This window comes from Lepisosteus oculatus, chromosome 11 (assembly GCF_040954835.1).
Source record: "Lepisosteus oculatus isolate fLepOcu1 chromosome 11, fLepOcu1.hap2, whole genome shotgun sequence".
NCBI classification, from domain to species: domain Eukaryota; kingdom Metazoa; phylum Chordata; class Actinopteri; order Semionotiformes; family Lepisosteidae; genus Lepisosteus; species Lepisosteus oculatus.
The window spans coordinates 2,680,266-2,694,894 of record NC_090706.1 but is presented as its reverse complement, the minus strand read 5'-3'; the positions used below and the strand labels follow the sequence as shown (position 1 = coordinate 2,694,894).

The following is a 14,629-nucleotide window of genomic DNA, read 5'->3' as shown; positions in this document are numbered from 1 at the left end:
GGGGGAGGGAGGAGGGAAGTTTAGGAAAAGTGAAGTCGCTGCACAAGTGGGACTGCGGGGTCCTGCGCTGTTCGAGAGTCTTTGTTAGCAGAGGGTGTGTGTGGGCATTCACCTGACAGACGAGCCTCACCTGCTTTATTCAAATGAGCCTGGCCGCCCTCCACATTCGTCTGACAAATTCACTGTTTACATCGTCCTCTGGGGGGGGGGGGGAGCGAAAAATGACGTTAAATTGGAGAGAGCACCGCGCCACCTACAGGAGAGCACGCAACTCACAGCTCTCCAAAAACGGACGGGGATGTGATTTGTTCACCTCGGGGTGCCAGCCAGCACGTAACTTTCACGCTCAGGAAAATGAAAGAAAACAAAAAACACTGAAACAAAACTGAGGGGGAAAAAAGGCCTTTTTTTTTCACCAGCCCCTCGAAACTGTTAAGTACCTTCTTTTTCCACGGCTGTGGAATAAAACATTTTGGGTCAAGGAAACGCCTAATTACTGCGATTACTGAATTGCTTTGCTCTTCTTCATTCCTGAGGTGCCGTTTAGATGCTGTGTGGCTCCGGCGACTCATTCGCCGGTTAATTCGCCTGCGGTGCGGCCGAGCCGAGCGGCGCACGCCGGCAGCAGCTGCCGGTGCCGACCGCGGCGTTATCGGACCGGCCGCTGACGGCAGGCGGCACGTTGTGTGGACACCGTGCTGCGATTGGGTGAAAGGGCTTTAATAGCAACATTAAAATACTCATTTAAAGAACGCTAAGGACGAGTTCAACACTAAAGGAGGCGGACTAAAGCTTATACAGGCGTGAGAGGTGGCCAGAGTGTATGCACATGAAGGTGACCAGTTTTAGACCAGCCTGCCACCAGTTCGGCTACTAGGCAAAGAAGTCACGGCGGAAGACTTGATTCTGCACTCAAGCATTTCTTTTTTTTTTTTTTAGTCTTTGAAAACAAGCTCGTTTTTTACGGCTCTTCTGCTTTTACCATTTGATTGCGTGATTACCAGTTCTTGGTCAAGCACGGAAAGGCTTGGCCAGAATGAACAGGATGTCAGTTCAGAGTAACGCTGGCTGAGGAGGGTCATATATTTTACATGGAACTTTTGTTTTTTAAAACCATCGATCGTAAGTGCCAGCAAATCATCTACATTTCGGAAAAAACAATCAGGAAAAAATGCCTTGAAATAGTGTGTTAAGGGATTCTAATAAGCGGTGTAGTGAGGAACAGGTTCAAGTAGTCCAAACTCTTAAAGGTACACAGTCTATTCAGAGGGCTCCCTAAGGACTGAAGAGACAGATGAAAGGTTATGTACACATCAAACTGAAAACAGGAGCACAAGGGGTTGTGGTTGTTTGTACCAGTTACAGTCCTTTATGAAACAGAGGGATTTGACGTCTGAACCTTTCTTAGCTTTGTGTGCACAGGCCTGCAGATCGGTCACTTTTACTTTTCACTCCGCAGGCGCGCCTCCTCATTGAAACGACTGACGCCCCTTCTTGACCTGCGTATTCCCTGCTCTGCGGCGAGCGGGGCGCGCTTGGCCCCAGGCCGCGGTAACGTGTGCCTCTCCAAACACACAGGAGGAAAAGGAAAGAGCTGCCCGTTCGCGCCTTGTGCCGACTCCCGCCAGCATTCCTGCGCTGGCGGCGGGCTCGGACAACGGCTGCCTTTCATCTCCAGCACAAAGGAGCCCAGAGCACTGTGCTGAGTGGGAGTGGGAGTGGGGGAGCCGGTTCTGCAAACAAGCGCTGCGGCTTTACCAACGGCGGCTCAAGCGAGCGCGCCGATCTCCCGTGTGTTCTTGCGCTGTTCCCCGGGAAAAGTCCTGCCTGAATGTATGCAATCCCCGTTTCCGGATGGGGACACTTTTCCAAGACCTGGTCAGTATAACGTAGTCCTCACATTAGGGACAGCTTATCTGTTGTAAGTAAATTCCTTTCAGTTTTATATATACAGTTACACTTTTCTGGACCCTCCTCAGCCACCAGTGTGCAGCCCCACCTGGATGAGGCGCCAGTCCGCTCCCCACACACCAGCTCTCAGTGGGGAGGAGAGCAGAGTGATGAAGCCAGTGTGTTGCCAGTTGTCAGTTGCAGGGCGATATATCCGATGAAAATGTTCACATTTGATCAGATAGATTTCTGAGGAGTGTTCTAAGTGTTGACTTAGAGAGCTCCTAGTGCAGCCTTATAGTCAAGCCAGCTGTCCTTGTACATCCTGGCTCAAAGCTGTGCTACAAAGGACCATTAAATTGTGATGTCAAAAGACGAATGAAATCCAGTTTGAGGCTTGTCCTTCATGCTAACAGGCCTATTGAACCTGGTGATGTGGGTGGCAGCCCTTTTAAAAATCACTTTTGATACAAGTTGTGATATTTCAGTAATAATAATATTCTAAAACTTTATTTACGTGGAACTTTTTCCAACAAGGAAAAATGCAAACCATCGTGAACTATTCAAGCCCTGGCGTATTGAGTGTTCTTATTTAGACACATGTTTACCGAATCTAAAATTAGACACTTTAGTCACTTTAAACTCTCATGCAACCACTGAATATAGTTTTATTAGCCTACAAATTTCACAAAATTGCAGGCTAATACTGCCACCTGCTGGTCAAAGCTGTTAACTCTAACAGAATCGATGCTTTACCGTGCACGGAATGCATTTACTAAAAAGATACCGGTATATGTTTAACATTCAAGAACTCTTGCTGTAACTTAATTTGAAAGATTGTTTGAGTAGACTGGGTATAATTTACATTCACAATCCATTTAGCCTATACACTGTTAATACTGCTTGTCGTAGCTAAGCTCTGTGATGTACGCTGAGATTCCTTGTGACTGGTTCAGTGTTTTAAGTATGATGTGACCTGGAGCGCTTCAGCAAAGTGACAGTGTGCTATGCAATAGTGGGAGTGATTTTTGAAGTACAACAGTATTTGTAGGTATTCACAAGCCTATACATAAGCCTTAGTTCCAGGCTATGCTTTAGTCACAACCCTGAAATAGTGTTTGATGTAATACAATGAAGCTTCTGTTCTCTGTAGCTGTGCACTAAGACCTACGCAGGAGGTTTCCTGCAGGAATTTTTACTGTAATAGGTGTTCTGGGTGGCACCGACATTTTAAGCCCCAACGGGGTCAAATGAGGCTGATTTTGTTAACAGAAAATCAGTTTGCAGAATTAATGGACCGTTGGAAAAATAATTTTTAATGTAAAAAAATATGAACTACACAAACATTAGTTACACAAAAGAAAGAATAAAAAGTATAAGTCATTTCCATCAAAAGAAGTTTTTGAATGCGTGTGCCTACTTTAGGTGTTACCTAGAGTTAGGAGTGCATACTGTCCATCACCACAATGTTATCAGATGATCTGCAACACATAGTATCACATCAGCAACAAGTACATGGCCCTCGGATATTCACAGAGTCCTCATTGTGATATACATTCGATCAAGGTATTGAACACAATCAATTCAAGTAGTTGGCTGTGTCAGCATGTGTAGGCTGCAAAAGGTTTATTCCCTGCTGAAAAAAGAAGAAAGAAAACACAACGTTTCGGCCGTGGAGCCTTCTTCGGGTGGCTGGCACAAACATGGAGTTTCCTTTCTTCTCTTTTCAGCCGGGAATAAACCTTTTACTTGTACACAATCAGGCGTTGATCTCAAATACAACGTGTTGTGAAGCGGTTACGTTCTGCTTCTTTCATCTGTGCTTCAGGTCACTTTGACAGAGAGAGAGAGAGAGATGGAGTCAGCATTTCCTCGTCTCAGTGGTCTAAGGGTATCTCCCGATGGGACATGTGACGTCGTTGTCGCTTGGGCTGCGCTGCACAACGTCTCCACCCTCGGGAAGCAGAGAGCTTCTCCGCACCACCTGGGCCCTGCAATGCCCTTCCTCCCAAGCATCCGGATCGACTGAAAGGCAGAGCCGTGACGGACATAACAGAACATTGTTCTAGTGTGAATGCTGACCAGCTTGTTTTAGGTTATATTACATTTGAGAGATATTATGTTTTTTTCCTCATTGTGTTTAGGTTACAATTCTTCCAGTTATATTTAGGTCACATTTTAGCGACCTTGAGGGGGAAAGAGCTTTGCCTGTACTCGCCGTACCTCTAGTACACCTGAGCACTCTGTTTGAACCCTTAATAACTCTGCACCTGAACTCCTCGAACGCTACAGCGCTTTGTCTTCCACTCTTAGACACACAGGAGGTTCACTGCTGCGCTTCTTAAGTAACATGAAGTCAGTGAAAATTTCCCCGGCTCTTCCTGCAGAAGAAGGAACTGCGAAGCCAAGGCTCTGACCAAGCTCCTTGCAGGTTCAGTCAAGGACCCCTTTTAGTAAGGAGCTCTGCTGCAAGAGAGACCAGCAGGTGTGTGGGGGAACCCCAGAGCAGACGGGGAACCCCTGATTTACAGCACCCACCCCCAGTTCCCGTTTGAGCTGAAAGCGCAGGGTGTATTATTATTAATTCATGGTTTGGTAACTGTAATGCAAACGTATGTTTGAACCCCATCTGTATGGCTGGGCCTTTTAGTGGAGCAAGAACGAGCTGTCTGGTCTTCAGTAAGATGCTTAGGTTCCATCTGGGCCAGAAGATGGCGCTCTGCCATCACAAGTACCAGATTCTGTGTAGCAATAGGAAAAATAATTGCAAAAGGAGATTTCTGAACAGACAAAATGACAGCATGACCTCTACTGTGTCAACTAGAAGGACTTGCTCTCTATTCCATTCCTTGTATTTTAAAGGCTCGAATACAAAAAACATACTGTATATTGCCCCCAAATTGGGTTGTACTGAATAAGGCAAAGGGTGATGCAATATTGGTTGCAAAGTTGGTTGGGAGAGGGGTGGTGCAGAGAGGGAAAGGGATACAAATTCAGCCATTTGCTGAAAAGGGAGTGCTTTAATCAGATTGGGAATTTACTTTGCTCTGAAGAGCTCCTGAGATCCCTGGACACATGAGGGTTTTTCAGTTTTGCCCCAGTGAATACAGGCAAGACTGAATCCCTAACATCGTGTTAGCTGCTCATATATCACAGTTATTTGTTTCCTCTTTCCTTTCTGGTGTCTGGATCCAAAGCAACATACACATTTATACAGCTGGGCATTTTACTGAAGCGATGTGAGTGTTGCTCAAGGGTACAACAGCTGTACCACAGTTGGGATCTGAACCTGCAAACTGCCACTCCTGAGTCCAGAACTCCACACTCCTGCTCTGTATCTGTGTGCCAGGCGGCAGTGTTGGCACATCACGTCAGTCAAACACAGGGAGCCAGGGTTGAATGTATTAAATGACAAGTTTATTGTTGCACAGAATGTACAAAATAACAAGCAAATGGACACTTTTCTCTGTTCTTTCATCAATTATGATTAGAAATCTAAAACCCTATGACTAAAGACTGTGATCAGAGGTCCAAGGCAATCCATGAGTTAGAAAGACAATACCTACTCCATCCAGATTTACTTGAACAATAAAAATGAATAAAAACACATTATTTACAAGATCTGCCAGGACTTTTACAACATGCCATCTATATATTTATACAGTATATGAATGTACACATATACGTGTATATAAAATATATTATAAGATCAATTTAAACTTTCTAGGGCTATGCACATCCACGGTACAGTACTGCTTCATCTCCTTCGATTTTTTTCCAGTTAATCTTTGCCTCTGCTGTTTTGCAATCTTAACTCATAAGCATGCTTTTAACTGCAGTCAGAGCCTTGGTCTTGAGCTCTTTTATTTTCAACAGATTGTGTAAACAGTTTGTGGAATAACGTTAAGCCTGAGAGTCTGCTCTCTCTCCTCACACCAGTCATGTCCTGTGAAAGGACTGGCGTGGAGGTCAGGGGTCAGGGGTCAGGGAAGTTGTGCTGATATTGGTAGAAAACCTGTTGTCAATTTGCCATCTTGGCACGCTGGAAATTATTCAACTCTCCTGATTGAAGAAATAACCTGACTGTTTCTATATTAGCAGTTCCACATGACTGCTTCTATATTATTGTTGTTTCAAATGCCTTTAAATCTATGAGATAAAAGTTTGATGGATTTAATGGTTTGGATTTGGGTGTGCTCTATGCCATGACTGCTTCATACCAGGGCGGTGACCCTAGTTTTCCCTATGAATGCCCCTCAGAGGTGAGAGGCACGGCCCACACAGGTCTCTAGCTACTAAGTGATTAGATCTGCTAGCACCCGTTCAGAAAGGGCTCCCAACACTCCTTGTTGTGCTGCAACCTTGTAATACTGTAGCCCCACTAAGGCCTAACTCAAACCAGCTCTGGTCTCAAACTGAGCAGGTCAGGACATTCCAGCAACAATAATCTAGCGATAAAGGAAATGAGCTCTTAACAGAAACCTCGAATTTTAGTCTTTCTGCAGTATATTTGATCACATCTGTTGCATTTATAATGAGGTCATTTTTTTATTTGTAATTGTTCTTTTGTCCCCAAATTCTCCATTGCATTGCATCACTCTACAGCCTCTTCTTAGGGCCTACAGTTCCATCACTTAGCTAACAGTACCAAAACCAGGAACGTCTTTACTGAAAGCCTGAGACAAAAAAAATAGGTTATCGGAGCAAGCCCTTGGGGATCACACTTCATTGTCTTAAATCAAAAGCTCTTTAAAATATTCCAGTACATTTCGAAGACTTTTAAACCATTTCATAGCCTTACCAGCAGAATGCACATTATTTGTAAGCCCAATTAAAAAGCCTGCTTGCTCTACAAGTGTTTTTCTTGCTGAGACTGTAGTGGTGTACCTGTCTTAAGGAAACGGGGAGTCTGCGGGCTTGTGGGCAGGGCTGGAGGGCCAGGTCTCTCACCTGCGCAATCTGCACTGAACAGTGACCAGTGGAGGCTGCAGGGCTTCCTAAATGAGGCAATGGCTCGAAATCAAAAGGATTAAATGCAGTTGTGTTGAGACTGACTGTACACTTCCTTCTAGCTCTTCACAGCGAGATCAGGTGATGGCATTTCCACTGAGTGCAAAAATACTCTTCACGCTTACTTATCATACTGATGCAGGAACCAAGTATATGGACTTTTTAAAAAGTTTAAACTTTTAATATACTTTAATTTCTCTTATCTATTTTCATTTTGTACCTTTTTTTAATTATTTTGTTTTTTACAAAATGAGAGACATGGAGATGAGCAATACACAATATACTGTTTTTCTTCTTCTTCCTTTTCAGGTTATTGACATTGAAATTATCTTGCATTTAAATTTATGTAAACAAACACGCTTGTGAGGTCGGGGTGCAGAGACCTGCCACGCTGCTTGTCCCCTGGCGGTCTCCCAGGAACCTCTCTCCTGTTGCTTCTTCCTCCCACTCCTCCTCCCCCTCACTGCAGCATGGCCCTTATTTGTTTGGAGGTGCTGTCGTCGTTTAGATGCCGTGTGGTGTACCTGCAGGAAGGAGAGCTGGAGTTGTTATTGCTGTGAATAAAAGGTTATCAGTGGCTGCCAGACAAGCATGAGCCTTTCCAGACAAAATGCGAAACCCAGCTGGCATTCTGACAGATGAGCGTGTGATCTTATTTACACCACTTAGAGTGGAGACAGTCCAGTATATATACAAGCACACTTCCAGCCTGTTAGGTGCTTAGTAGTTAAATGATTCAAGAATCTCTTCCAGCTGTTCCTTGAAAGAATCCGGAGTATCAGCTTCCACTTAATTGCCACTTGTGCCTTGTGGTTTGTGTTTCATGAACACGCCAGTTGCAGTTTTACAGGGGTGTTTCGTCAGACACATCCAGTGTGAGGTTTGTTGATTTGTCGGGTTGGCGTTGCCGACAGCTTGTCCCAAGGCAGGAATGATTGGGATTGCATGACCGAAGACTGCGGAGAGATAGAGTCAAGAGCTTGGGTGGGCTGTAGAAGGCTGGAGGGGGGGATTTATTCCCTGGTGAAGGCTATTTTGTCCTTGGCGGAGCGGAGTGGAGATTCCGTGCGAGGAGGCACTGAGGTGTGCTGCAGGCTGCTCGAGGCAGCCGGCGACGCAGTGAGAGGGTGATGACGTGGACAGGAATCTCCTCCAGCACAGTGACGCCTCGGGTGCAGACTGAGGGCAAACCCGCCCGCTCAGCAGCACGTGCAAGAAGCGCCAACGGTTTTCCCAGTCCAGCAAAACTGCATTTTCCAGCAGGAAAAGCTGGGATTACAGTGGCAAGACTTCAGGAAAAGGTCCTTCCTTGCCAACTCTCTGCTATGATCAGGACACAGTCTTTTTCCTATTGTGCGAATATAAATCCGTACTGCCTCAAAGTTGTACTCTAATTCCTCCATCCATTTTGTAACTGCTTCTTCCAGTACAAGGTCATGGCAGAGCTGCAGCATATCCCAGCAAGCAATGGGCACAAGGCAGATACAGTTCAGCCTGGACAGGACACCAGTCCATCAGGACACACGCAGACACTGACTCGAACACACTCACCCCAGGCCAGTCTTCCCAGAAGCCAATTAACCTAGCTTCATGGTTTTGGACTGTGGGAGGAAACCCACACAGACACGGGGAGAACATCCAAACTCCACACAGACAGCACCCCATGTTTGGAATCAAGCCCCAGGGCCCTGGGGCTGCAATACAGCACCATAAATCTCATTAAGTATGTGTGGGCTCTCCTTGACCAGTCCCTGCCATAGTGTCCGAGCAAACCCACTCTGGATGTTCAGGTAGGGATCTTGTCCCTCAGGGTGACACCTTGAGGTTTTAATGCTACAGATTATTTTTTAATCGGGAGGATGAAACCTGCTCAGTCGTGAGGATGGTTTCTGCTTTGGGCTTTGGCTGTTTGCAGATGTTGCGCATGTTTCCAGATCCGGCAGGTGTTGCTTACATCAGCTGTACACCTGGCCCCTAACGGCCTGCTCCATTTTTTGTTTTTCAATTGAGCTTCTGCTCAAGCTCAAAACCTAAAAGCCTGCCGCCCCATCCCAGCCCTCCCCCGTCCGCACGGCCTCCCCCCGAGTGACCAGCGTGCACCCCACGCCCCCCAGCACCCACCTCAGGGCGTTCAGCAGTCCCTCCACGCTGTTTGAAGGTTGCTCTTTCAGCACCTTGATGCAGCCTTTCATCTGCAGAGAACAGAGGCACAGACAGGGCTCTTCAGAGTAAAGGTCAGCCATGCCCGACTCCAGCCCCCTCACCGCGCTCATCAAAAGCACAGCACAGTGGCACAGTCATATACAGCGGCAATTTGCTTTGAATAGACATTTATCTATAGAACTATAGGTCACCAGCACCTCAGTTTCATACCTGATGCATATAAAGGGTTGCGGCTCTGAGGCTTAAAGCCTTATTTTGCTCACATTAATTAAATCAGGCCCATTATTGCCTAAACTGTGACACAACGTAGTAGCCAGTACAGCATGCTGCCAACTTCTTTTCCCCCTTTAAAGCTGTATGATCACAGTGTAGCTGTCCTTTGACTCATGATATGACACATTAGTGTGCACTGGCTGCCATGTTCCATTCGGTTCAACATGACAAGCTTTATTTTTCAACACGAGGCCCGAATTCATTTTCAGATCATTTTTTAGTTCTGGGAGCCCAGTTCACACCGCTTTGGAGTTTAAAAAACGTTGTCTGACCAGTCAAGGTCACATGATTGGCGTCACTCTGTAGAATGACCATGATTGGGCTGGCTCAAACTTTTTTTGGTGTTTTTCTTTTGGAAGAATAGGCCTTCCACGGTTCTTAGGACACTGTGCTCATTCTTTCTGAAGGCTAGTCTCATCAGGCAGCAAGCCTGAAAGCTCTGTGGGAGCCGGACTTGAAGTGCAGTGGGGGGCAAATGCGGGGAGAGGCAGGAGGGGGACTCACGTCAATCTTTGAGGTCTTGGCGAAGGCGCCCACAGGATGGACGTGGTCATACAGGATGATGACTCCCACCATGACCCGCATGCAGAACAGCATGGTGTCCGTGTTGGTGAAACGGCATCTGTACTCCCTGGCAGAAACACAGGAGCCCTATCAGATCAGCACTGATATCACAGCTCACAGCTACCACATGTCCACTGCTGCTACCACCACGTCACTGGGACACTACCGTGACCTCTCAGGTAGGAAACATGCCAACCCTGCTAAGAAGACATAAATAAAAGCACTGGCAGAGCTGAAAAAAACTTCTTTTTGTTTCCTTCTAGCTCATCTGCATTGAGGTTTCTGCAGTTAATTACAAACTAATCCAGGATAAACAAGCTGGAGTGGGTGCAGTTTCACCGGAAGTCTCCCTGATTCCACAGTTTGCTGGCTTAACTGGACAAACTGAACCACCTTCCCTCAGCTCTTCTGGTCCCGGTGACTGACGAGACCGGACTGCAGACGCCCCCCCCCGAGACAGGAGCTGGGCTAAAGAAGTGAGTAAAAGTGCATCGAGACAAAGGTAACTCACGGAGTCTCCAGCATGACTCGGCACACACACGCCATGGTACTCAAACAGTCCGTCGTGTCCTCGATGGGCAGGGTTTTGTTCTGCAACGACACCCAAAGGCTACCAGGTCAGCCTCCTAGTAACGCCGGAACCGAACCCTCAGGAGGAGGGTCATGCAGTTGCAAGAAAGGTGCTTTCAACACTCCTGGCAAGAGGTGGCAGAGACCCCAACCTGTGCCATCAGTTGATTGCATTAGGTGATTACACAACTTTTATCACTGACAGGGAAAAGTGATTTTAAAACTAGCTCGCCTCGCTGAGAGACAAACAGGGACACTGTATCTCTCTCACAGAGCAGCACGCGAACAGTCATGGAGTGGAGGTTTTTTTTTCTTCGGAACAGCAGGCAGCGGGACGTGTGGGGTCGCACCTCAGACACGAACTTGGTGGTCGCGTTGCTAAGCGTCTTCAGCATGGGCGTGGCCTCCGCGTAAAACAGCGACATGCGATTGGCCATCTCATTGTTGACCTCATTCTCCGCGTCCAGCTGGAGGAAGAGAGGAGAAAGAACGGGGGCCCGGTCAGTCAGCCGACAAGGCACCTTAGCAGTAATGCAGGAAGCAGAAGAACCACTGCCAGGTCAGAGTTCATCATCTTCCACTCCAGTAGTCCAACTTACCTGCTGGTTGTTTAGTCGGTTTCTGCTGATGGTCCTCCTGTAGTAGCTGAAATCATTCTGAATGGCTGGGTTTGTCATCTGAAGGACAAATTAAAAGGGGTTAGAGTCAACGTTTTGTTTTGAGGGCGTGGACACCTCTGAATGAGTTAACAGAAAGACCAGAGCCCATTAAGAACAGTCCCAAGTATTCACTTACTCAAGACGAGTGTTTGGCGGTGATCTGTGTTGCTCGAGAGTCCTGTGTTTTAGGGGTGATCTGTGTTGTTTGTGAGTCCTGTGTATTAGGGGTGATCTGTGTTGCTCGAGAGTCCTGTGTATTAGGGGTGATCTGTGTTGCTCGAGAGTCCTGTGTATTAGGGGTGATCTGTGTTGCTCGAGAGTCTTGTGTTTTAGGGGTGATCTGTGTTGCTCGTGAGTCCTGTGTTTTAGGGGTGATCTGTGTTGCTCATGAGTCCTGTGTTTTAGGGGTGATCTGTGTTGCTCGAGAGTCCTGTGTTTTAGGGGTGATCTGTGTTGCTCATGAGTCCTGTGTTTTAGGGGTGATCTGTGTTGCTCGTGAGTCCTGTGTTTTAGGGGTGATCTGTGTTGCTCGAGAGTCCTGTGTTTTAGGGGTGATCTGTGTTACTCATGAGTCCTGTGTTTTAGGGGTGATCTGTGTTGCTCGTGAGTCCTGTGTTTTAGGGGTGATCTGTGTTGCTCATGAATCCTGTGTTTGGGGGTGATCATAGTTCTGCTCACAAGCCCTGTTTTGCGGGTGCTGCTGCAGTACCTTGAGCTCATCGAAGCTGAGTGTGAAGTGAAGGATCTCGGCGAACTGCTTGGCCAGGGCCTGCTCTCGCTCCAGGTGCTGCATGGGCGCGTAAGGTGGGCTCGTCAGCGCCTCCAACAGGCTGCGCAGGGCATTCTCTGAAAAAAGAGCACCCCACCCAGCTTGTAAGTGTGGGTTTCAATAAGGCACAATTGTTGAACTGTGGTTTGCTCTAATCTGACCCTTGTAAAGTGCATTGAGGTGGCTCCCAGTGTAAAATAAGACACCAAAAGAAAAGAAAAATCAAAAATTAAATACATTTTTGGGTGGCAAGGTCGCTAGTGCTGTTCCCTCACAGCTCTTGGGTCATTAATTTGTGTAGTTTGTGTAAATAAAACCTTGCACAATTTTGTTTAGTAAAACTTGCTTTCTAATCATTTTCAACCTTTTTTCTCCAAGGGTTCTCACACTAAGGGTTATCCTCAACAATGTTGTGTCTGTTATCAGTTACTTCATATGGGAACGCTGTTTCATCAATCCCGGAATAAAGAACCACGAATTATATGGCATTCTGTCTGGATAATTATAGGCTAGTAATTAGAAGACTAATAACGAAGGAGTGTCATTATTCTTGCACTAACAAATGCATGTCATGCACATGTTTATACTTTCACAGTCCCTTTTTTCTTGGCACAGTCCCGTATTTAAGGTATCCTTAAAATAGCATTCTAACTTTAAAAAAAATTCAGTATGGATCCTGTATTTTGAAACGCAAAAAAAAAGGAGCAAGATGAAGAACAAATCTTTCCTAAAATCTAAGGTATCCTACCATACATTTCTAAATCTTCTATTTTGATTTCCATGATTGCATCTTCTCATTTTTTCTTTCATATCAGGAGGACTGGGCATATGGAGGACTGCTATGAGAGAGTTCGCTGTGATATTCTTCATTGGGCCAGGTGGGAATCCCCTCTCCAGCTGTTTTGTAGAAAAGTATGTGGCTGATCTTTTCACATGGAAGTGTAGCGCCAGCAACCTGATTCCTTGTGACAATCAGGGTACCAAGCTGGCTAAAAAAATATTCAGAAAGTAGGCATCTGGTGTTTTTCTTCCTCTACGATGGGTGCCTATTTTATCGCCAGCATTCAGCATGCCCATTAGGAAGTAATCGGTTCTCCCTGGGTAGCACAGCATGGCAGGTATAGGTGTGACAGAAGGACACGAGCAGGTATCATCATTATTCCGAACTCCACTGGGCCCTGGAGGGGGAGCAGCCATGTGCCACATCTGAGAACAGCAGCTCAGCTGTCGCCATGGGAACGGTGCAGCGAGGGCTGATGAGCAGAGAGGCCGGGCCCAGCAGCTCCTTACAGAGGACATACCCAGCCGGAGAGAGAACTCGTAGAAGCGCTTCAGCTTCGCCACAAGGGGGCAGACTGCATTCCAAGCCTTCTCCTGGAGCTGGAGGTCATTGGGATTTTGTATGGCCTGTGAATGAGCAGTGCAGCGAATGAGTGTCATTGATGCAGCATGACAATACGAGGCTGAACCTGTCTAAATTCAACACGACTCAGCACTTGAACGAGAAACACAATGAGCTTCACAATGCCATTTCAAAGAAGACTCCAGCTCCAGGTTATCCCATTAACCCACAGTGCGTTGTGCCCAACTAACACAGCTTTTTAAAAATATTTTCAAATGCCAGCTAAGAAGACTTGGTCCTAAAATGAATCTTTTTTTTTTTTTTGGAGCAGCCAAGGACCAAAACTACAACTTCGATAAACGTTTCAGCACACCATCAAACTGCCATTTAGATGACATTTCAAAGCACATCCTTTAGAGCAGCGCAATGTCTAAGACACTGTTAGAAAAAGCTTCCAAAATATATCCTTGAGGTCTTGTGGGGTTTTTATCTGTTACAGGGATACTTCTATCTCAGCAGATGCTCAATGCAGATCTAATCTCTCCCAGTGATTACTGGTCCCCTTATTCAGTGTTAACAGTCTGCTGTTTAACAGTTCAGAAAGGAACAGCTCAGCGGTGGCAGGGGAGCTCTCACCTCTCTTATCTCCTGTCCCGCTCCGTTGTACGACTGCAGCTCTGCCAGTATCCCATGAGCCTCCTCCAGCACCGCGCTCACCTGGTTCCACACGGCGGTCTCCGCCTCGGTGGGCTGGGCGTCTGCAAGGACGGGAGTGGGGATGAGGGCAGGTGAGTGGGAGGTGGTACCTGAACAATCCCAGCAGTGGGAGTGAGCTGAAGGCCTTTTTGGATTTTTGTAAGGATGGGACGACCCCTGCAGCTGGGTGGTGACCGAAAGGCAGAGAACTGGGAAGTATTGGGAAGGCAGAGAGGACCATGGGCGTCTGAAACTCTGCCATTATTATACAGGCGACTGCAGTGGGGAATATGTTGTCGGTTGAGCTCAGATCAGCTTTTCTCATACAGATTCACTGCAATGGAATTGCAAATATGAAGCAAGATTGGTCCAGAGATGCAGGGGGAATTTCTCTGCTTCTTCAAAATGGAGCATGTCCTCTACTGGAAAGACACACCAGCCTGCAAGACTGGGGGGTGTGTGCTGTATGGGATATGCATGCCAGCTGCATGGTAGATTGTGTCTTTAGACTCTCCCAGTCTAGTCAGACAAGAACACACAGCTGTTGGACTGGGTGCCTTGAGCCTCCTTCTATTAACACAATCAGTCGTGCCCAAACGTGTCAGAAGGAGACGAATGTGAGAAAAGTCACACTTAACTCCCACACCAACACTGTGCTTGGACAACTGGAGAGCGTGATCCTGCATTTCTGAC

At 46.7% G+C, this 14,629-nt stretch overlaps 1 protein-coding gene and 1 long non-coding RNA gene across 5 annotated transcripts in view; one reads left to right on the top strand and one right to left on the bottom strand.

Moving 5' to 3' along the window:
* The first annotated feature begins 939 nt into the window (after nucleotides 1-939).
* LOC138241708 (uncharacterized) lies at nucleotides 940-6,067 on the top strand. The gene is made up of 3 exons (XR_011190974.1): nucleotides 940-1,122; nucleotides 1,460-1,878; nucleotides 3,719-6,067. It is a non-coding gene; the product is annotated as an uncharacterized lncRNA (long non-coding RNA).
* Nucleotides 5,286-14,629, bottom strand: part of fam49al (family with sequence similarity 49 member A, like) — a 32,120-nt gene continuing 22,776 nt past the window's right edge. For all 4 annotated transcript variants that reach the window (XM_015348522.2, XM_069195400.1, XM_006631226.3 and 1 more), the window contains 9 exons: nucleotides 13,877-13,998; nucleotides 13,200-13,305; nucleotides 11,839-11,975; nucleotides 11,070-11,147; nucleotides 10,821-10,937; nucleotides 10,412-10,491; nucleotides 9,841-9,967; nucleotides 9,022-9,092; nucleotides 5,286-7,424 (listed from right to left, as the gene is read on the bottom strand). In XM_015348522.2, coding sequence (XP_015204008.1) covers nucleotides 7,361-7,424; nucleotides 9,022-9,092; nucleotides 9,841-9,967; nucleotides 10,412-10,491; nucleotides 10,821-10,937; nucleotides 11,070-11,147; nucleotides 11,839-11,975; nucleotides 13,200-13,305; nucleotides 13,877-13,998 — 902 coding nt within the window. In that variant the 3' untranslated portion in view covers nucleotides 5,286-7,360. The remainder of the gene's footprint in view (nucleotides 7,425-9,021; nucleotides 9,093-9,840; nucleotides 9,968-10,411; nucleotides 10,492-10,820; nucleotides 10,938-11,069; nucleotides 11,148-11,838; nucleotides 11,976-13,199; nucleotides 13,306-13,876; nucleotides 13,999-14,629) is intronic.